Source organism: Macaca thibetana, chromosome 9 (genome assembly GCF_024542745.1).
Source record: "Macaca thibetana thibetana isolate TM-01 chromosome 9, ASM2454274v1, whole genome shotgun sequence".
NCBI lineage: Eukaryota > Metazoa > Chordata > Mammalia > Primates > Cercopithecidae > Macaca > Macaca thibetana.
The window spans coordinates 44,862,065-44,883,051 of NC_065586.1; the positions used below are offsets into that span (position 1 = coordinate 44,862,065).

The window sequence follows — 20,987 nt, forward strand, 5'->3', positions numbered from 1 at the left end:
TTATCTTTAATAAGCAATCTTTCACTGTGGCTATAGAGAGTTAGAAAAATGTGGTGGAATGGGAATGCCAAGTCTGTAAATCTCAAACAGTTTCTAAAATGAGAGGGGAGATTATAAAAAAAAAAAAAAAAAAAAAGGAAAGGAAAGGAAAGGAAAAGGAAGGAAAGGAAAGAAAAAAGAAAAGAAAGAAAATAAAAAGAGAGTGGGCCTGGAGTTCACCTTCGAATTCATCACTTTTCACCTGATTACCTTGGACTTCTTTCCTGTCTGCAAATAGAAACAATACTCCCTTCTTCACAGACTCCTTGTGATAAGTGACGGCTCACAGGTCAAGCTTCCTGAGGGGGTCCTGCTGCACCTCCCTTCCTGCCCCAGGGAGAGGTGGCAGACCAAGCCTCTTTCTCCTGAAACCTGCCTCTCTTCCTGAGGCTGGAGGAGGCTGGTAGCAGAAGTGTCTGCAGGGAGGTGGGCAACTGGGGGGTAGATCTTGGATTAGTGTGCTAATGGGGGATGGGGGTGCCTCTATGTGCTCCTCATCTAGCCCCACACTGCACACCCGCCCTGCTTGAGCTCTGGCTGTAGAGAAAGATCAATGAGGATGTAAATGGATTAGGAAAAGCCTGCCTGGCTTCTTCCTGTGCCACCCAGCACCTGGGTCTCTGGAGATTAGTGGGTGGCGGCTTTATCAGGGAGGTAGACATTTAAACATCAGCTTTGGTCTAAAGGCCCTGCTTCCCAGAAGAGAGGGAAGAGAAGACTAGCCCTCTTCAGCCTCCTCCAGTTTCTCTGTGAGGCTGCCCCTTTCTGAAATGTGGAGCTTATACTTCTGTCTAGTGAGTCGCTCTTGCACTTCAGGCAGGTGCTGGAGAAAGGGGTGGTACTGGCACCAAATCTAACTCTGCATGTGGCAGCCAGAGATGAAAGATGTGAATCATGTATGGCAGGCAAAAATGGTTAGCTAACTTCCCCAGAGAGAGAAGGAGAGGAGGCCACACACTACCCAGGTGTAGGTTACTCTCTGCAACAGCTTGCGCCCAGCTGGGAGGTGCCGTTCTCATGCTTCATTTGGTCATTCATGTATTTATTCATTTAACCTTTCATTTGGGAATTTGTTTGTTTACTCATTCACTGAGAACTGACCAGCCAGCCTGGCCAGTCCCCCAATTAACGTTTCTTTAACTCCTCTGTGTGCTTGGCTCTCTGCCTGACCCCAGAGACCTAGGTGATGAAAACACAGTGCCAGTGCACGGTGCACGGGGAGTGGCCAGACCATGCCTGGCTGGGCCAGAGTGGCGAGTATGGGCCCGGACATGTTCCTGGACATTACAGGGGCCCTGTCACATGCATGTCTTTATCGTAGGCATGAGCCTGTCCTCTGTGACACTGGCCAGTGCCCTGCAGGTCAGGGGTGAAGCTCTGTCTGAGGAGGAAATCTGGTCCCTCCTGTTCCTGGCCACTGAGCAGCTCCTGGAAGACCTCCGCAACGGTAAGAGAGTATGCTTGGGGCGGTAAAATCACAGGGGGTTGTATGTGAAGCTTCCCACACTAACACAGTTCTGGCTGCTACTGCTTTTTTTAAAAAATATTTTTTCTTTTCAACCTCTGAGGGCACAGAACAAGGTTGCTGCTTCTTGATCTGTGATTAGTCTGAGGTATTAGAATGAGTGGACGAATAGCACCCACCCTTGGAGCTGCACTGGGAGGGCAGGCCTGTCTCTTGGACCCATGCCATGTGGCAGAGTTGAAAGAAAGGCTTTGCTTCTGCCTTGGAGTTGCAGCATTTCCAGGCATGCAAAGCTGGGAGGATTTAGGAAGAGAGTGGCTGCAGTGCTATGTGCATCTAACAGCACATAGGCTGTCTCTGGGCATAACCAGAGATGAGAGGCATGGGGTGGTCACCCAGGAGACCCCCACACTCTGTCCACCAGATGTCGCACTAGTCTGTGCCCCATCAGAAGGCAGGCCTGGCCGGGCGCGGTGGCTCACACCTGTAATCCCAGCACTTTGGGAGGCCAAAGTGGGCAGATTACCCAAGGTCAGGGGTTTGGGACCAGCCTGGCCAACATGGTGAAACTCTGTCTCCATTAAAAAAAAAAAAAAAAAAAAAAAAAAAAAAATTAGCTGAGTGTGGTGGCGCCCGCCTGTAATCTCAGCTACTCTAGAGGCCAAGACAGAATTGCTTGAACCCAGGAGGCAGAGGTTGCAGTGAGCCAATATTGTGCCACTGCTCTCCAGCCTGGGCAACAGAGCAAGACTCATCTCAAAAAAAAAAAAAAAAAAAAAAAAAGAAAAAAAAAAAGGCAGACCTACCCTGTGTTCTAAACAGGGGAGGTTAATAGAAAGAATTATTAAACTGTATTTGAAGACAACTGTAAGGCATAAGAAAATGCTGGTGGGGTGTGGTGGCTCACTCCTGTAATCCCAGTACTTTGGGAGGCCGAGGCAGGTGGATCACCTGAGGTCAAGAGTTCAATAGCAGCCTGGCCAACATGGTGAAACCCTGTCTCTACTAAAAATACACACACAAAATATTAGCCGGGCAAGGTGGCGTGCACCTATAGTCCCAGTTACTCGGGAGGCTGAAGCAGAATCGCTTGAACCCGGGAGGCAGAGATTGCAGTGAGCTGAGATCACACCATTGCACTCCAGCCTGGGAGACAAGACCGCGAAACGCCGTCTCAAAAAAAAAAAAAGAAAGAAAGAAAAAGAAAAAGAAAATGCTGCTGGGTCTCCTAAGGCTGAGGGCAGGTAGCCAGTGAGGGAGAAACTTTGAAGGGAAGCCCCCTTCCCTGTTTGGTGTTCAGATCTGTGGGAGGAGCTGTGCTTGCAGCCCATGATGATGGTAGAATTTGCTGGTGTGCCCCGCCAGAGGTGGTCTGCAGTCATGGCCCAGGCAATAGCCACCGGTGGCCAGGTGGAGAGCACGCACTGCAAGTGGGGGTCAGGGCGACCCTTTGGGGTGTAGGTGGGCTCAGGCAAGTCACCTCTCTGGAGGTTGGTGTGGGCAGGAGGGCCGCTAGAGTCCTGTGTAGATTGGAGAAGGTGGTCATATGTCTAGTTCAGGCCTTGAGGTTGCCAAGGGATCTCATGTCTTGAGCATGTGTTCTGTGCAGAGCCCAACCTCCAGGTGGCCTCACATTTGCACTAAACTCTAGAAACTGTGGGAGAGATAAGGCCTCCTGCAGTGTCTCTTCAGAGCCCTCTAATGAGAAAGCTGCACACTGCTCTCAGTACAGGAGAGACCTAAGGCAGCAGTATCCAAGGATGACTATGGGGCTCCTAGGCATTAAGCTCCAGAACAAACGCTGAGTGCCCACACTGAAGTGTCAACTCAGAGGTCACACGTGCTTGGGGGCTTCAGTGCATGAAGCAGAGGCTGCTGGCATGAAAGATCACACATGTTCTGTGAGGGCGATGGGTCCCAGCGTGGGCCGATGGAGGAGGCTGTGTACCTACGCCTTCAGTGTCATCTTCTCCCTCTTCCCCACCATGGAGGTTCTGATGAACAGCTACAGGGCTCTCAGAAGACCAGCTGCCTTGGGTCCTGGTCTGTCTCTAGAGAACTCAGGCTTGTGCTAAATTCCAGGTGTGCCTGACCCTCTCTTTACCTTTTACCTTGAGACTCTTGGGCCACGGATGAATTTAAGTGCAGGTGGTAACTTCCTGGCCGTGGCCACAGCCACCTTTTAGTATACCATGCATCAGGGTTGAATTTGTTCTGTTCCATGTCTCCTCCGGGTCTTGCTCACATTCAGTCCCAGAGATGGGTATTGCCAGGCACCTGCTGGGCACAGTCCCATGCCGGCCCCCCAGATGGAAGCTCTGTCTCTACAGCCCCATCACTGGCTTGGTTTCAGATTCCTCGGACTATGTGGTCTGCCCCTGGTCAGCCCTGCTTTCTGCGACTGGAAACCTTTCTTTCCAAGGCCATGTTTCTCACATAGAGGCTGCTCCTTTCAAGGCCCCTGAACTGCTACAGGGACAGAGCGAGGATGAGCAGCCTGATGCGTCTCAGGTAAGCTGTGCAGCTTCTCTGCAGCTGCTGAGTCCTGTGCCCTGGAAAAGGCCTGTCCCAGTGGCAGCCTCCCCAGCTCTCAGCTCAGCCTTGCAGAGCTTGGTTCTCAAGAGTTTTATTCTATGGGTTTCTATGGGTTTCAAGAGTTTTATTCCCAGGATGTCTTGTCAGCAACTTACTAGCTCATGGACAAGGGCAAGTGCACTTCTCTGAGCCCCAATTTCTACATTGGTAAAGTGGGGTTAATGTGGCTTAATTGATCAGGCTATTATCAATATTCAAAAAGAAGTGTTGAAAAGCTGTGGTTAAGTGGTCTGGCACATTGTTACCGTTGGCAGTATGCAGCAAGACACCTCAAAATGACCCAGCACGTCCTCAACTAGGAATTTATTCCAAGGCACAAGTAAAGATAAATTTAGCTGCAGCAATGCTGATTGTTGTATTGCTGACATTAGTGATAAATTGAAAACTAGCTAAATAGTCAGTGGGAGAGGACATGAGACAAAACAGCATTAAACTGAGTCTGTAGAAGCTTATTTAATGACTTGAAAAGAAATTCAATATATGCACACATAATATTATCCAAGTTTGGTTAGAGAGAATGAAAGAGAGACAGAGAGGAAGTTCTAAAAATACATGCACCAAAGTGTCTACAGTGATTGTTTCTGGATGGCAACATCAATGGAGATTTTTGATTTTCCTGCAATGGACATGTTTTGCTTTTGAACAGCAAAAGTTTCCAGTAAACATCATTTTTTATTTCAAAGAGAATTTTAATTCTCTCGAAGGAGAGAATGATGCAAGGTAGCCACACAACACTGGGTGGGGCATGGTGGGTGTTCTCAGAGTTCTGTTTCTTCTTCCTCACCCTTTCATGAGAAAAGTGCAGATGTGAAAATACTGCTACCCTCGGGAGGCATCATGGAATGGGAGCTGCTTTCTCTCCAGGCTCTGAAAGGCAAAGAATGGGGACTTGGTGGCTTCCAGATTTGGTTTATCTGGGTCCACGTGTCTCTAAGGCAGCTCACAAAAGTGAAGGTCTAAGAGTTCCAGTTCCACTGACCCCAGCTCCGGCACCCCCTCCCTGCTGACATCCTGGAAGTCACTCTGGCATCCAGGCCCGCATACCTTCTTACACAGCCGGGACCCCAGGGCTGAATCACTGATTCCTGGATGGGACACAGACTTGGGTGCCTCTCAGGTCTGTTTGGGTCTCTTGGCTCCACCTACACCGAGTTGCCACCTATGCCCTGGACTCAGCTAAGATGTCACATCTTGAGCCCTGGGACTGGGATTTCTGCGTGACTGCTAAAAGACCATGCCAGTGCAACCTGAGAATGCAGGGGAGCTAGTTTCTTATGGGGTAAACTTAGCCAGTGGTAAATGAGAGTCTGGAGGGAACTAAGAGGATACGTTTTCCCTTCTCTTTCTCTCATGGATGGTTTTGTGCTGTGCAAGCCTTGCAAGCTTTCTAGAGAAGTCCTGAGTTCTAGGAAGCCCTGTCTGCTGCACTTCAGGCTGTGCTCTGTTGCTTGTGGCAAGGAGGTGGCCAGCATTTTGACCCTGCATATCACATTGGTCCCTGTCTCCCTTCCCATTTTCTCTACACTCTCATTGCCCTGGGATTGCAGCTCCTGAATGAAGGGTCTGCACTTAACCCTTGCCTCAGGCTCCACTTTCTGATGTACCTGAGCTAACACAAATTTGAGTGCTCCTGGAGTCCTTCCCTGACCATCCCAGCACTCACTGATGAGGATCAGGCATCACCCTCCTGATTGCAGGTTGGCCTCCATTGAGCACCTTGTGAAGGCCTAGTCACTCCTCTGCCCGGAGCATCTTTGAGCTGGAAAGTAATACGTTCCTCCCTCCTGCACACTTTCCTCCAGGCAAAGGCACGCGGACTCCAATAGATTCAAGGCTAATAGGTTGAGTTAAGAACTGGCTAAATGTATTGCTGAGTCCTGGCCAGGAACATGAGAGTGAGTGTGAGCTAGAAGAGGTCCAGCATGAGAAGGACTGAGCTCTGAACTAACCAAACATTGGTTTAGCGCTCTAGGCATATGAAGCATGGCAAATGGAGTGGGCTTTAAGGGGCCAGAGCCACCAGCCTCAAGCCCTGTTTATTAGGCCAGGAGGCAGAGTGACCAGGTTACTTGATCTCTTACATCATCTCTAACACTTAGTTCTGTTCATCACTGTCCTTTTCCATTCATTACAGGCCCCTCTCTTCATCCAACTTGGCATGGGTCCATGAGGGGTTGGTTGGGCAGCTATGAGCTAGGAGAATGGTCCCTGGACAGGCTGTGCTCAGAATCCTCCCCCAGTCCTGGGCCTCGTTCTGATGCTGGGACGGTGTACCCAGACCCCCTCCTCAGACCAACATCTGCCCTAAACAGTGCACTGACATATTTCCCCAACTACTTGGCATCTTAGTCCCAGGTGCAGGTCAGGTGGAAGGTGTGAGCAGGTCTCTAACTACAAGTCATCTGTGTTGCCAGTACCCCATCCTGTGCTCATAGCAGACATCACCAATCAAACATGGTGTTCTTTCCCACTGAGCCAGGAGCTGCCTTCAAAATCCTTCTCACCAACCCTCTACTGGCAGTATCTACCAATGGGCTGAATTTAGAATTTTGAATGAAGCCTTTTGTCACTGTGGCCAAGGCCTTGCCCTAAGACACTTTTAGACAGAGCCCTTGGAATCCATGTGAGCTCCCAGGTGTGGGTGGTGCCTCTGGCAGTGCTCAGGATGCTGGAGCTCTGTCTGCACTTCAGTCCCTGCAGCTCCATGAGTCTCTATGCTCCATCGTGCTAACCATGTGGGAAGACCAGCCTTGCAGGTGGCAGTCACTGCAATTGGTTCTGGGAACTTGTTGGGTTAATGAGAAAGAAGTGGCTGTCTACCAAGCCCCCGCTTTTCGAGTCCTTTCTCTGGAAATGGAGGTGCAGCTTGTGAACTTTCTTGCATGGTATCTATGCACGTTCATCTGAGGGATGGGAGCTGATTTCAGGATATAATTTCAAACAAAGATGAGAGCTAATGAGTTGTCACAGGTGACATTGAACACATATCTTGACCTTGAGGATGTAAACAACCAAAACCAAAAACTAAAACCACTTATATTAAACCCAGTGGGTGGCTCAAATAACTGTGTGTTTTTACATGCAATGTTTCATTACCTCATTGTTTCCTTCTAAAGTCCCAAAAACCATTTCCTGAGAAGAGAGATCTTAAGGTAAATGTGCCTTGTCAGTTATAATAGAAGCCCCACAATAAAAACCAACTGTCATTGATTGAGGACTGGTATAATCCAGAGGTCATGTAGCCAAGTGGGAACAATTCAAATACTATGTCACAGGATTGCAGTGAGGACTAAATAAGTTTATATGGGTAAAAGACTTAGAACAAAGCTTAGTATATTGTAAGTACTCTATGTCCAATAATAACAATAATGGTAACAATAATAATAGTTAATATTACCATCTTTGGGTACTTTGGACTTGATCTTTATTAGAATTCAGGCAGAATACTCATTTTTAAGATGATGAAACCGAGGGTCAGAGATGTCAGACAATGCTCTTTCCATGATACCATTTTGCTTTTTGACAACATACAGTGCTTTTTAATCAGGCTGAACCACAATGTGTTATGGAAACAGAAGGCCTAAAATACAATGGCCGGGGCCAAATATATGGTTATTAGTTACTTAACAAGAGGTCTAGGGATTGGTCGCAGCCGATTCATGTCATCAAGGATCCAGGCTGTGTATTTCCATTCTACCTTCCCCAGTGGCTGGTTTTCTATCCTATTCTTGCTGCCTCATTGTCACAGAATGGCTGCAAAGACTCCATGTATCAATCACATCAATGTTCAAGGCAGGTACAAAGGGGAAAGTGTGGGTCCAGTCACATGTGTCCTTTTGTCAGTAAAGCAAAAGCCTTATCAGAAGCCCCCTAACAGATTTCTCTCATGCCTTTCACCAATATTGAGTGTCATGGTTTCTGCTAGAAAGCAAATTTCTGGCTTTCTAGCCTCCGAAGTAGAAGGGAACAAGGGTCAAGGGAGTTGCAGATGGTGCTGGACTAGCCAGACAACAGTGTCTGTTCATGTGGAAATTGGGTTGTATTTTTCTTGCAGAGCTATGGAATAAGAGAGATGATTGGGATCTAATCATGTACTCTTCTTTTGGGCAGATGCACGTCTATTCTTTAGGAATGACCCTCTACTGGTCGGCAGGGTTTCATGTTCCACCACATCAGGTTTGTAAACAAGATACTTCAAGTCTTGCCAGGCTACGTCTTTGGGTTTATTTAGTGGTGTTCTCCTGGGCAGGGACCACATTTACTGAGCACATATACCACTACTCTCCCCTCCTCTAGGTCCTAGGCAGGCATTGTGAACTCATCACACGACTCCTTCCTGCTAGTGCAGAAACAACCTCAGAATCCTACTCAACATAGCACTCCAGGCAGCCACAATTTGGGACTGGCAAGCAAGATAAGTTTGGCCATCTCCACTCAGGGGAAGTATTAATAGCAAGCTAGAGAATTTTATAGACACTGAAGATACAGATTTACATATATTTTTTAAAAGGCTTTAAAACAGCCCTTCCCAAAGTGAGATGCTTCCCTGAAAAAGGCTTCTGGGCTCAACAGATTTGGGTAAATGCTCCCTACAGTATCTCCCTCTCAAATAGTTTTTAAAGTCATTTTTTAAAGACTACAAGAAGGTTTAAAGCTTAGAAACTTTTAAACTTTATCCTGGCTGGGCATGGTGGCTCACACCTACAGTCCCAGCACTTTGGGAGGCTGAGGCAGGCAGACCACTTGAGCTCAGGAGTTCGAGACCAGCCTGGCCAACATGGCAAAACCCCATCTCTACTACAAATAAAAAAATTAGCTAGGTGTCGTGGTGCTTGCCTGTAGCCCCAGCTACTCGGGAGACTGAGGCATGAGAACCGCTTAAACCCTGGGGACTGGGAGGGGAAGGTTGAAGTGAGTGGAGATTGAATCACTGCACTCCAGTCTGGGCAACAGAGCAAAACCCTCTCAAAAAAGATATACACAAAAATATCCTAATATTTTACACAATTTTTGACTACAGAATAGAAGTGTTTGTATACATTTCCATTTGACACTATAACAATTCCTTAGAGACCGATGCCACAAGAACACATGCTGGAGAGCCCTGCCCAGCTGACCCGGCCAGACTGGCTCCCTCCCTTCTCCCTTCCTTCCTTCCTGCCTTTCTTTCTACTCACCCTATCCTCTCCAATTCAACATCCGGCACTTCCTGGGTGGTCTTTCTAAAAGAGAGACCAGCTCGCCACTGTCATGTGCAACCTTTTGTAACGCCTCACTGCCCATGGGGTTGCCTTCTGGCTTCTCAGTGAGACACACCTGGAGCCTAGGATAGGGTCCCTTCTTCCGTCTGGCTCCCCTTTGGCACTCTGCCAGAATCAGGACCGGCTTCCTGGATGTGTGTCCTGGATGTGTGACCCTGTGTCCTAGCACAGGGTCCTGCATTTAGTTTAATGCTCTGCTATCCCTGTCTTGGAATTCTTAATAATTTTGAACAAGGGACCCTACATTGCCATTTTCCCCCAGGCCCCTGTCCTGCTCATAATCCCCTTCCCTTCAGATGCGTGTCAGCTTATCTGCATCTTCATGCCTTTGCACACACTGATCCCTTCACCAGCACCTCACTCCCCACTTTCCTCTTGGTTAACCCTAGCCTTGGCTAAGCCCCTTCCTTTACATTAGTGCCATGGCCTGTGCTTCCCAAGGTCAAAGCCCTCGTCATCCTCTATGGTCTTTGTCTCTTTTAGTGACCGTCTCTTTCTTCACACCATTATTTTCCTGAAGGCAGGGACTGTATCTGGTGTGGCTGGATTTACTGTGACGGCAGGACTCAGCAGCTTGGCTGTATACAGAGATAGGTGCTCACAGCTGATGCTCCCTGGCAAGAAGCGGTAGTGCAGCCTTTATCTGGAAAGTGACCTGCAGTGTGGGTTGCACTTGATAAACAGTCTGATTTTGAATCTGAATTTGAGGCCTTTCTCATATGAATTGTGATCATTTAAATGCATGAGGGAAATGCTTATAAGATGCTTCCGTTTTCTTTTGCCGATATGTACACGTGACATAAAGTTCAACCAGCAACGATTGAGCATTTGTGCTGACTGCTGGCTGTTGTGAAGTGAACAGGAATAGGCCACAGTCTGTATGTCCCTGGAGCTCACATTCCGGGGGAAAGGCCCAGTGAGACCCCATGAGTGACTGGATGCAATGACAAGCTGCGCAGGTGAACTTGAGTGAAAGGCTGACCTCTGGTTTGATTTGGGGTGCTTGGCACAGGTGGAAATCCATCTTGTCAAAGCATCTATTTTTCATCAGCATTCCAAACACGCTTGGGCAGAAGGGTGTTCTGGTTTAGAAAGCAGCCGGCAACACAGAACTGATGCAGAGATGATTGCTCTGCACTTTACGGCCTCAGTGATGGATCTTGTGTGTCCTTAAACTCTCCAGAAGGAGCAGGCATCTGCTCTGGTGCTTGTGGGAACACCCATTTCCATGTCTCCAAGGCCTGCCTGACAAGGTGCTGCCTCGCAGCAGCAGCTCTTACTGCTCTCTCCTCTCACCGGCCCTATCTGCCTCCAGCCCCTGCAGCTCCGGGAGCCCCTGCACTCCATCCTGCTGACCATGTGTGAAGACCAGCCTCACCGGCGGTGCACATTGCAATCGGTTCTGGAAGCTTGTCGAGTTCATGAGAAAGAAGTGTCTGTCTACCCAGCCCCTGCCGGTCTCCACATTAGAAAGCTGGCTGGCTTGGTTCTGGGCACCATTTCCGAGGTCAGTAGAGAACCGTGTTTTTTAAGCAGTAGCCACTGGCCTTGTGTGGCTATTAACATTTGAATTAGTTAAATTATAATTAACTAAAATAAAATAAAAAATTAAATTAATCAGTCACATTTCAAGTGCTCAGTTGCCACTTGTAGCAGATGATGACCCTATTGAACAGGGTGGATCTAGAACATTCTTGTCATTGCAGTTCTATTGGGCAGTGCTGACAAAGACCTTTGGGCAAGCCCCAGTTTCTCACATGGGTAAGACCCTTGATATCTTGGCGAGTGCCTCCTTACATAAAGCAATCATGTTTAGAACCCATGATTCAGTTTTCTTTTCAAAATTCAACTCCAGGTTCTGCACAGAAGCCTTCCCTGACTTCGTTTTTGTGGTCCCTGGGTACCCTCCCCTCTGCTATTTTATACCTGCAGGGGGTCCTTTGTTGTGCTTGTCACACTGTGCTGCTTGCTGCCCTGTGCACTCCCCAGAGTGCAGCAAGGGGCGTGGCACATGGGAGGCATCTGGCTTCGGTTGGATTCCCTCCAAGCTAACCCAGAGACAGGGATTCTTGTGCAAGTTATTTATTGGGGAAATGTTCCTGGGAGAGGGGAGTGATGGTAGTACAGCTGACAAGTTGAAGGATAAAGTCTCAGCTGGAGACAGGCCCAGCCTGGCCACCTGGGGAGCTCTGGTGCAGGAATGGCACCTTGGAGTTGGTCCCCCATGAGACCCGGGTGGAGCTGGGGTAGGATGGGCAAGTGAGGTGCCTATGGCACAAAATGTAAGGAAGTTTGTATTTGGGAGGAACCAAAGGCAGGTAAGCTAGAGACCAGTTGGGTGGCTGCACTTGTCCAGGGACAAGTTGGAGAGCTGAGACCAGGATTCATGAGGGGCCATGTGGATGGCGATGAGGGGACAGCAAGGTGGATAGTGGCAACAGTCAATCAGAGAAGGCCTCTTCCATCAGAGAAGGTCTCCTTCTTGGACCCTTTCTCTCTTGGCATGGGAACCTGTGGCTCCTGTGAATTGAGCCAGAGGATTTGTTGGGGAAAGCGGACTATATTTATTTGAAAGATACTGAAGTCTACCATCCACTGGTGTGCCATTGCCCTTGGATAGACACTGTATTGACCTGCAACATTTCCATCAGGGACCTGCAAAGTAGATGTCAGTCACTTACCAGCATTCACTGGGCACTGCATTAGGTGTGCTATGGCAGTGCGTAAAGCACACAGAGATGTTGGGGGAGACAGACAAGCAGCACACTCAGGGAACACGGCGCAACACAGCCAGGTGTGAGTGCAGTGATAAGGGAAGGTGATCAGAGGGCAGAGGTGGAGAGGCTTAGAAGTAGAGAGGACACAGTTCTGGGTCTTGTGGGCACAGAGGAGCTTCTGTGCCCACAAGAGGGAATGCATGAACAAAGGCACAGATGTGTGTGAGTGCGCAGGTCTGGAGTGGGGGGTGAAGTGCCTTCAGGGTGCATGTGGGGGATGGGTACAGAGCACATTCTGGGTGCCAGAGAACACATCATTAGGTGCTCACTGTGTAGGGCAGACAATTCCACATTGATTCAGTCTGACAGCCAGTTTGCATGTATCTATAAAAACGCCCCCTCCTTATCTTGGTATGTGGATGTGGGATGCACTTGTCCCCCAGGTGGAGAGAAGAGTTGTGGAGGAAAGCTCCTCTGTGCAGCAGAACAGAAGCTACCTGCTCAGGAAGAGGCTGCATGGGACAAGCAGTGAGAGCCCAGCGGCACAGGCCTCGGAGTGTCTGCATCCTTGCAGAGGTGGGTACGTGCCCTGAGCAGTCCCTGCGTGGGTCGATGGTACCAATTCTATTGTTTCCTGCCCTGTATGGGCCACACATTCACATTGTGATGACAGAGAAAGCCTATGTAAGTGCCACTCTTTCAGGAAGCCACTGAAGAGAAGGGGCTGAGCTTAGGACTCACCTGTGTTCCCAGGAAAGTCTCATTTGGGGACACAACTTAACGCAGTTATTTATATCAAATGAAAACTTTAAAAATGAGTTCTAACTGTCCAAGTTGAGAAAATCCAAATTAAAACAAACAATAAGAAAAGAAAAACTTGATTTTTTTTCAGTTATTGTTCTGGGTGTGTTAAAAGAGTGGTTTTTGGAATAATCTTCAAATCTACTGTTCTCTACTTTTCAACTAAATCTGAGCTTTTTTTTTAAATTAATGTTATTGTTTGTTGTCTCTAAAACAAGGTGCACTTTGCCATTAGGCTTTATCTTCCCTTATGACTCTCCCTCCAACCCTCTATAACTGTCCTTTTTGTTTTCTACATGAGAAACAGATTCAGAGAGGTTAAGTAATTTCACCAAGGTCACACAGCTAGTAAGTCATGATGCCATTCATGCTCTGGGATGCCTGATTTAAGAAAGCCTATGCCCTCTACCATGTTGCTTGGTTAGTTTCTGCCCATGCCCTCTACCATGTTGCTTGGTTAGTTTCAGAAAGAAGCACGGAGACCCAGAGCTCACCAGATCCCCATTGGAGCACCTCAACACATAGTCACTGCAGCCTCCTTGTTAACCGGTAAGCAGCAAGGCCTGCAGGGTGCAGTGAACTTGATGTGAGACATAGGTGTGGGGGCTACGGTACCTTATTTCTTTACTGATTATTAATGAGAAGCCTCTTGCTCCTCCAGAAAATGCCAATGCTGTTCCATTAGCAGTTGAAGAAGCCACATTTAAGCAGATCCAAAGCCAAGATGATGGGGGCCTGGTGGCAGCTGTGCTGTCAAGGCATCCTGTTTCCTCTGGGAACCATACTCAGGCCGAGTGGCGGAGCGACAGCATGCCTCAATATTGTTGCCATTATCCATTGCCATATCATGCTGCATAACAAGCAACCACAAAACACAGTGGCTAAAAGCAACAATTATATATTTAGCTCATGATTCTGTGAGTTGGTCATTTAGGCTGTGCTCAGCTGAGAGGTTTTCTAGACTCTGCTGAAAGACTTCCTGCATCTGTGACTATCTTCAGCTCGGCTAGCCAGCCTCTCCTGGGGGATGAATGGCCATTGTCTGGGAAGCTCTGGCTCTCCTCCATCAGCAGGTCAGCCTAGGATTGTTCTCGTGACAATGGCAGAACTGAGAGAGAGGAACTGAGAGAGAGAGAGAGAGAGAGAGAAGAGAGGAGAGAGGAGGGTGAGGTGCATAAAGCCTTCATAACTGGCCTTCCATCATTTCCACATCATTCTGTTGGCCAAGTCAAGCCTAAAGGCCAGCCCCATTTCAAGGAGTAGGAAATAGACTCCTTCTCTTGATGGCAGGAGGATGCAAAGTCGGATTGCAAAGGGTACAGATCAGGGAGAAGAATTGTGGACATTTTTGCACTTGTCTAACTTAGGATGCTTGAATCAGATCAAAACCTAGATGGGCTCATGTCTTCCTGGACCTGGAATCTTGTTCATTTTGAAGTTCGGGTGATTTATTTATTCACATATTGACTGTTGAGGGCTGTAACGGTGTCTTGTCATAGTTGATGTCAAATCCACAGTTGGAGCCCTGATTGGATATTGTAGAGTTTATCTTGCAATTATTTTTTCCTGCCATTTAAAACTTTATTTTCCCAAATGAAAACAATTTTTACCCCCTGATTCCTTAAACAATATATTTTATTGTCAAAATATTTTGAGCAATATATCAAATTCTAAAGAAGCCAGAACCACTGCAATCCCATGACCTGCTGGGTGGTTGCTCTAGACCTGTGGTCCTGGCACCACAAACAGAGAGGCAGAGCCATGGGGTGGAGAAGTTGACTGTGCCTTGCACCTCCAACCCCACCACACCCCAGTGGCTGTGCAGCCTGGCTTTTCCAGGCCTCAGCTTCCGTCAGTTGAAAAGTGGATGTAACTCCCCCATAGGTGGGGGAGAAGGTGACATGCATCACTGGGTGCACCCTGCCCAGCTGAGCCCCTGTGTGGGTGGTCTTTCATGCAATGGAAACCATTGTAGTTGCTAAGTGCTTCACCCCTTCTCAACCCCTGGCTAGCGCTCTTTCAGGAGCAGATCCCCAGGACCAGCAGGAGGGCCGGAGGCTCAGCTCTGGATCTGTGTACTCGGCAGCAGATAGCTCATGGCCAACAACTCCTCAAAAGGGTTTTCTGCAAAGAAGGAGCAAGGTAAGCAAAAGAAGGCTGAAGGGCACTCCTCAAGGAGGCTTGAGCAGGGAGCTGTGGGTGGCTGGCACAGTGGCTGAAAATGGGCCAGGTCATCTAGGGGATAACTTCCCTGGGCTGAGGTTTATAGGATTGGACCAACATAAACCTGAAATTTGCAAGTTAGGGCATAGGCATTCACTTTGTGGTCTTGCTGGGGCAGGCTCTGTGGGGGACATTGTGTAGGATGTAGGGTTGAAGACATTGGGTCCCACCCTAGAGGAAGTTTGCAGCCACCCTGCGCAGGGTGGTGGCAGAGCGTGCTATGTGATTCGAGAGCTGACAAGGCAGAATGTGTTTGGAAGGGGCCTTCTGCACAGGTGAAAGGCAGGAGCACAGATCCAGGGCCGCAGGGAGGACTTCTTTAGGGAGGAGAGAGTCATTCTTCCAGCTGGGTAACCCTAAGCTGACTCCTGCTGGCCCTCCCAGCCTCAGCTAGGGAACGCTGTGAAACATCTACCAGGTGCCAGGCACTATTCTAGGCCCCCACCTATGCTGTGAATGAAACAAAGTCCTTTTCATGTGGAGATTACATTCTAGAAGGAGGAGGCAAAAACAGACAAATGCATAAATATAAAAGAATGCAAGGTAGTGATTTGTGATAAAAACAAAAACAGAAACAAAAAAACACAATGAAGAAAGGAAGAGGATAATAGCGTTAGAGGAAATGTGCCTCTCTGTCTGTCAAAGTTAAAGCCCCCTCGACTGAGCTGAGCTCCAAACAGCCTCAGGATGTCCCTCTTCCTGTTTGGCCTATGGTTCCCATACCCTGGCCCGGCCCCCACTGTCCTCCTAGGCCCTTCTCTGGCCTCCACGAACTTGGTGGAGGGTGTGAAGAGGGCTTCTGAGAGGCCTTGTCCACCTCCTTTGGCTTTTCTTCCTGATCACTCACTAAATATACTTCTGTTGGGAACTCTTGTTGGACACAAGTCACTTCTGGGCTGGAATTTTGGCCTCTTGGGACAAGAGTCCTGCTAGGTACCCTCGAGGGCACTATAGAAGCCCCACCCAACCCTATCACTTGCTGGTTATATGACTCAGATGAACTTCTTAAGCATTTTTTTTTCAAAGGTGAGGAGCCTCAATTTCCTCACCTGTAAAATGGGTTGAGAATATGCCCCCCACAGGGGGATAGCTGGGTCTAGCTAGTGATGGTATTGCAGTATTTTCTGGGTCAAGTGTAATACAAGTACACTGAGAACAAGAGCTGCCCACTAAGCTGTTGATTCAACATCTAGAGCTAGAAAACGTTTCAGCTCATCTAAATCTAAAAGTGTTTTTGTTTTTTAAAAATATTTTTATTGCATTTATATTTATATTATACAATACATTTTATACTTTTTATACATACAAAAGATGGAGTTCTGTGTGAATTATGAAACTTATAATTCGGCCGGGCGCGGTGGCTCAAGCCTGTAATCCCAGCACTTTGGGAGGCCGAGACGGGCGGATCACGAGGTCAGGAGATAGAGACCATCCTGGCTAACACAGTGAAACCCCGTCTCTACTAAAAAATACAAAAAACTAGCCGGGCGAGCTGGCGGGCGCCTGTAGTCCCAGCTACTCGGGAGGCCGAGGCAGGAGAATGGCGTAAACCCGGGAGGCGGAGCTTGCAGTGAGCTGAGATCCGGCCACTGCACTCCAGCCTGGGCGACAGAGCAAGACTCTGCCTCAAAAAAACAAACAAACAAACAAACAAAAAACAAAAAAAAAATACAAAAACAGAAACTTATAATTCACCCCGAACACCCCTGTACCCAACTTAAGAGCCAGAACGTTGCTGATACCCTTTACCCACCTGTAAGACTTCTGCTCCAAGATGCACCGTTTAGCTAGGGCCTCAGCCCGGGTCAGCCCCATTTTGGCCTGTTTCCTGCTGGCTCTGGGGAATGTGTGCTGGTGGGGGCTGCAGAGGTGCATCATGGGGGAAGCCCAGACCTAAAGCCTGGAATCTGTCGTCTTCTCTACCATGTGTGACTGTTTTCCTCCAGTTTTCCAGGCCAGAGTTCATCCTGTTGGCTGGAGAGGCCCCGACGACACTACATCTGCCGGGATCGGTTGTGGTAACTACTGGGCTAGACTGGGCAGGGATGGAGGGTGGTGAGGGAAGTGGGCAGTTGCGGGAGGCCAATTGTTTCTGAATGGGGTCTCACGTGGGGACACCCCAGTGACATTCAGTTTCCCCCAGACCCCTGCCAGAAACATCACTACCTCCCACTGCTGCTGTTTTCCCTTTGGCCTGTTAAAGGGGCCCCATGTGACTTCCAGCTGAGTCCTGCTGGTCCTCCCAGCCTCAGCTAGGGAACGCTGTGAAACATCTACCAGGTGCCAGGCACTATTCTAGGCCCCCACCTATGCTGTGAATGAAACAAAGTCCTTTTCATGTGGAGATTACATTCTAGAAGGAGGAGGCAAAGACAGTCAAATGCATAAATATAAAAGAATGCAAGGTAGTGATTTGTGATAAAAACAAAAACAAAAACAAAAAACAATGAAGAAAGGAAGAGGATGGAGCATGGCAGGTGGTAGGAGGGACAGTATGCTCTTTTAGATGGGGAAGTGGCTCTGGGGAGGCATCTTGTGAACAAAGACTGGGTGAAGACAAAGAGTGAGCCATGTGGGCTTTTCAGGAAGGGCAAATACTGTGTGGGCTGTCCTTTCCCTACCCCAGAGCCTGAGCATGTCCCCTGCAGAGCCCCATGTGCGGCTGGTCTCACCCTGAGCTCCCCAGGACGTATCTGTCCATGTTCAGGTCCATATCTCTGTTGTCCAGGGCCCAGTTGGGGCCGGGAGCTTCTCAGTCAATGTTAAGTATTTGAATGTGAGCCTTTCCCATCTCCCCAACCCCCAGGGCTGGAAGCGCACACATTGTCAGTTTGGCTTTCTGGGCCTCTGTTCAGGGCCTCCTGGAGGCAGGGCTAGAGTGGGGCGTGGCTAGACGCTCTCTCCTCCCAGGCTCCTGCATCACCTACCACTTGTCCTTCCTGCACTGAAGAGCACCAATGAGCCCACCTCTGGCTCACTCCAGCAAAATCCCATTGAATCCCAGCTTCCATATACTCCCCTGTCAAGGGAATGTCTGTTTCAGTGCACTGACATCATTCCCTCTACACCTGAGTCCTGAAAGTGTTGAAACAAACTGGTCAGTGCAAGTGGGATGCCCGCCTAACCCGGGCCTCCAATTCCTATGCAATGACCAACTGCATCAATTCATGTAGCACACGCTGACTGGGCACCCACTGTGTGCCTGGTCCCTCTGCACTGACACAAAAAGTATGAAGTGGGATGATAACTTTTACACCCCAAGTATGCAAGATTGAGTTACCCAAAGCATGAAAATGCTAAACTTAAGGAGACTGGTGTGTGAGGGGCTGGGGGTGTCAGGGTGGCTCACTCTGGAGGTCTACAACTTTCTGAAGACACTTCCTGTATGGGGTTTGCAAGTCAGAGGGCCATGGCCTCCTCAGGCCAGTCCCACCTCTGCCCATCCCCTTCAAATCACCAGCCCTCAGCTGAGGGGAAGAAAGGAAAATTCACCCAGGAACCCCTTCCTGACATCCCTGTGGTCACATGGTTTACATGACTGGAGACTCCTCTACCCACCAGGTAGATGGGCCAGACCTGCTGTGATGGGGGCCAGCTTCCCCTGCTCTGCAGGGACGCTTGTGCAGTGCTTAGGTACCAAGACTCCAGGTGATGGAAACGGTGCTATTGTCCCAGTTCTGTCCGGGGCGAGCATCTTGACCTACACACCAGGTCTAGGAGCCTAGTTATAATCCTCAGAGGGGATCTTGAACCCTAGCCTCTAGAAAGGTACCAGAAAGGCATGAGGGTGACCGAGGGCTCCCTCAATAAAAGACTTTTTGGACCTCTGTCCCTTACCTGGGAAAGGGGAGGCCCCATTCCCAGGGTTTCCTATGTCACTCGGTCTGTTTGTCTGACTTGGACTGGAGCATTTGCCCCTGTTGCTTTAGCCCCTCCTTTCCTGTCCCCATGGTCCTCAGTCAGTGTAGCTCTCTATGTCTCCCTCTAAGTGGAGTTCTTCGTACACACACCCTTTCCTTCTGCTTCCCTATGGGTGTTGGGAACAAAACAGATTCCCCTCACAGCATGACTGTCCCATGGGAAACACTGGCAAATAGGCTCACTGAAACGTGAAGAGGCAGCATCCTGTGTTCAAAAGCAGCCACCAGAGGAGCTGAAATATAAAACATTTTCTTTTTTCTCCATGTGTACTTTCTCTGTCTCAGCATGTCATGGTGTTTTTATTTTTTATTTGCTGTTTAATGTCACATTCTCTTGGGCATAGGGATATTCACAAGGTAGACAGAGACCCTTGCAGATACCTGGGACCCTGCCCTGTGACTTTGTCACACCAGTTGCTGGATCCATGCACCGTGCCCCATGCAGGGTGAAAAAGCCCAAGCTCCCTTCCCATGACTCTGCTGCCCCGGTCCAGACAATCAGTGGTCCTCCAAGGGGTTACACCCTTTGTATGGAGATACATTTGGTACCTGGCTTGGGAGCTGGGTGGGTGAGAGGCTTCTCCCTGCTGAATCGCCCATGGAAAGAGCTTTGATGCTGGTGGGGACAGCCACTGTCATGGTTGCTCTGACACGCCTTGGGTGCATGTGCCTACTTGGGACCTTTCCTCCACCAGCCCCTGAGGAGGGCATCACTAGGGGGCAGTGAGAGCCATGGCTGCCCTCAGTGGAGGGCAGCAGAGGTCACTGTGTGGGGAGGACGAAGGGGCAGGGGAGGCTGGGCCAGGCCTGGGGATTCAGAGAGCAGAGGAGTTGGCAGCCAGAACCCTCCAAGGAGGGGGGGAGGCAGGACTGCTGAAAGTCGAAGCTTTGTATACACGCTCATTGTCCTGGGGACTTCACTTAGAAAACACACATTCCAAGACACAGCTATTAAGAGTGCCCAGAGGGCAGCTTCAGAGCACTGGACCCAAGCAGGGGCCCATCACTTGCGGGCATACGATTCATCACTGAGGGCCTGGGCAGCCATCTCAGGAAGCAGCTGGGATTTCTGCAAGGGAAAGAAGCGGGTCAGATCTGCCTCCCAGCCTTCCTGGCCCTCGCAGAATCAACTTGGGAAGCTTTACAAGATATTGGTTTCCCAGGCCTTGTGCCAGGCTGACAGAACCATCTTGGGGGTGGTCCCCTCACCTCTCAGGTGACTCAGGTGTGCAGCAAGTGTGGGAACCGAGGTGGCGTGGAGTGTGCCTGTGTGATCAGTTCTGCCCAGCAACTTGTGGGAAACCCCCTCCCACAGGGTCCGCAGAGCTGTTCTGGCCCTTGGAGTGCGTAGGCTGCCCCTGGGTGCCAGGAGGGTCAGGGTGTGACCGCAGGCATGGTCTCGATGGCACTAAGGCCACATATGCTAGTGTCTCTCCATGACTGCCTTCTAAAGAGAACTTCCCGGGGGAGGTCCAGGCTGGGATTTGGGACATGGGGAGACTAAGGAAGAGCCACAGACAAGGGCTTCAGAGCCTGACCAGACAGACCCATAGGAGTTTGCCACGTGGGGAGGGAATGGAAGAGCCCTGGGGGCAGTGGGTATTATATGTGCAAAGACACAGGCAGAATGGCCCAGGCAGCTGCCTGGTGATGAACTGTCCAGGAGGCTGAGCCGAGGCGACAGTGGTCTGGGTGGGGCTGTGGTGGGAGATGAAGAAGCAGAAGGCAGACTCTGGAGGCTCTTTGGCTCTGCTGACCCATTTCTAGAGTCTAGGTAATCCCCTTGCTCCAACTCTGTCTCTTCATTGGATATGCACCCACCCAAATTCTCTCTGAAGTTTAGAATTAATTAACCTGTGCTCTGCTGGAGCCTGGGGAGACAATGTCAGATCGACAGAATGATCCAGGGCCATACGATTCATTGATGAGGGCCCTGGGTGACCTTCTTAGGAAGCAGAACCCAAGG

General features: G+C 49.4%; 1 protein-coding gene across 1 annotated transcript in view; it reads left to right on the plus strand.

The window, feature by feature from the left end:
- FRMPD2 (FERM and PDZ domain containing 2) overlaps positions 1 to 20,987 on the plus strand; it is a 125,914-nt gene that overhangs the window by 22,355 nt on the left and 82,572 nt on the right. The window contains exons 2-9 of the mRNA XM_050803147.1: positions 1,361 to 1,486; positions 3,858 to 4,015; positions 8,210 to 8,275; positions 10,676 to 10,867; positions 12,521 to 12,653; positions 13,340 to 13,427; positions 14,891 to 15,020; positions 17,048 to 17,119. Coding sequence (XP_050659104.1) covers positions 1,361 to 1,486; positions 3,858 to 4,015; positions 8,210 to 8,275; positions 10,676 to 10,867; positions 12,521 to 12,653; positions 13,340 to 13,427; positions 14,891 to 15,020; positions 17,048 to 17,119 — 965 coding nt within the window. The remainder of the gene's footprint in view (positions 1 to 1,360; positions 1,487 to 3,857; positions 4,016 to 8,209; positions 8,276 to 10,675; positions 10,868 to 12,520; positions 12,654 to 13,339; positions 13,428 to 14,890; positions 15,021 to 17,047; positions 17,120 to 20,987) is intronic.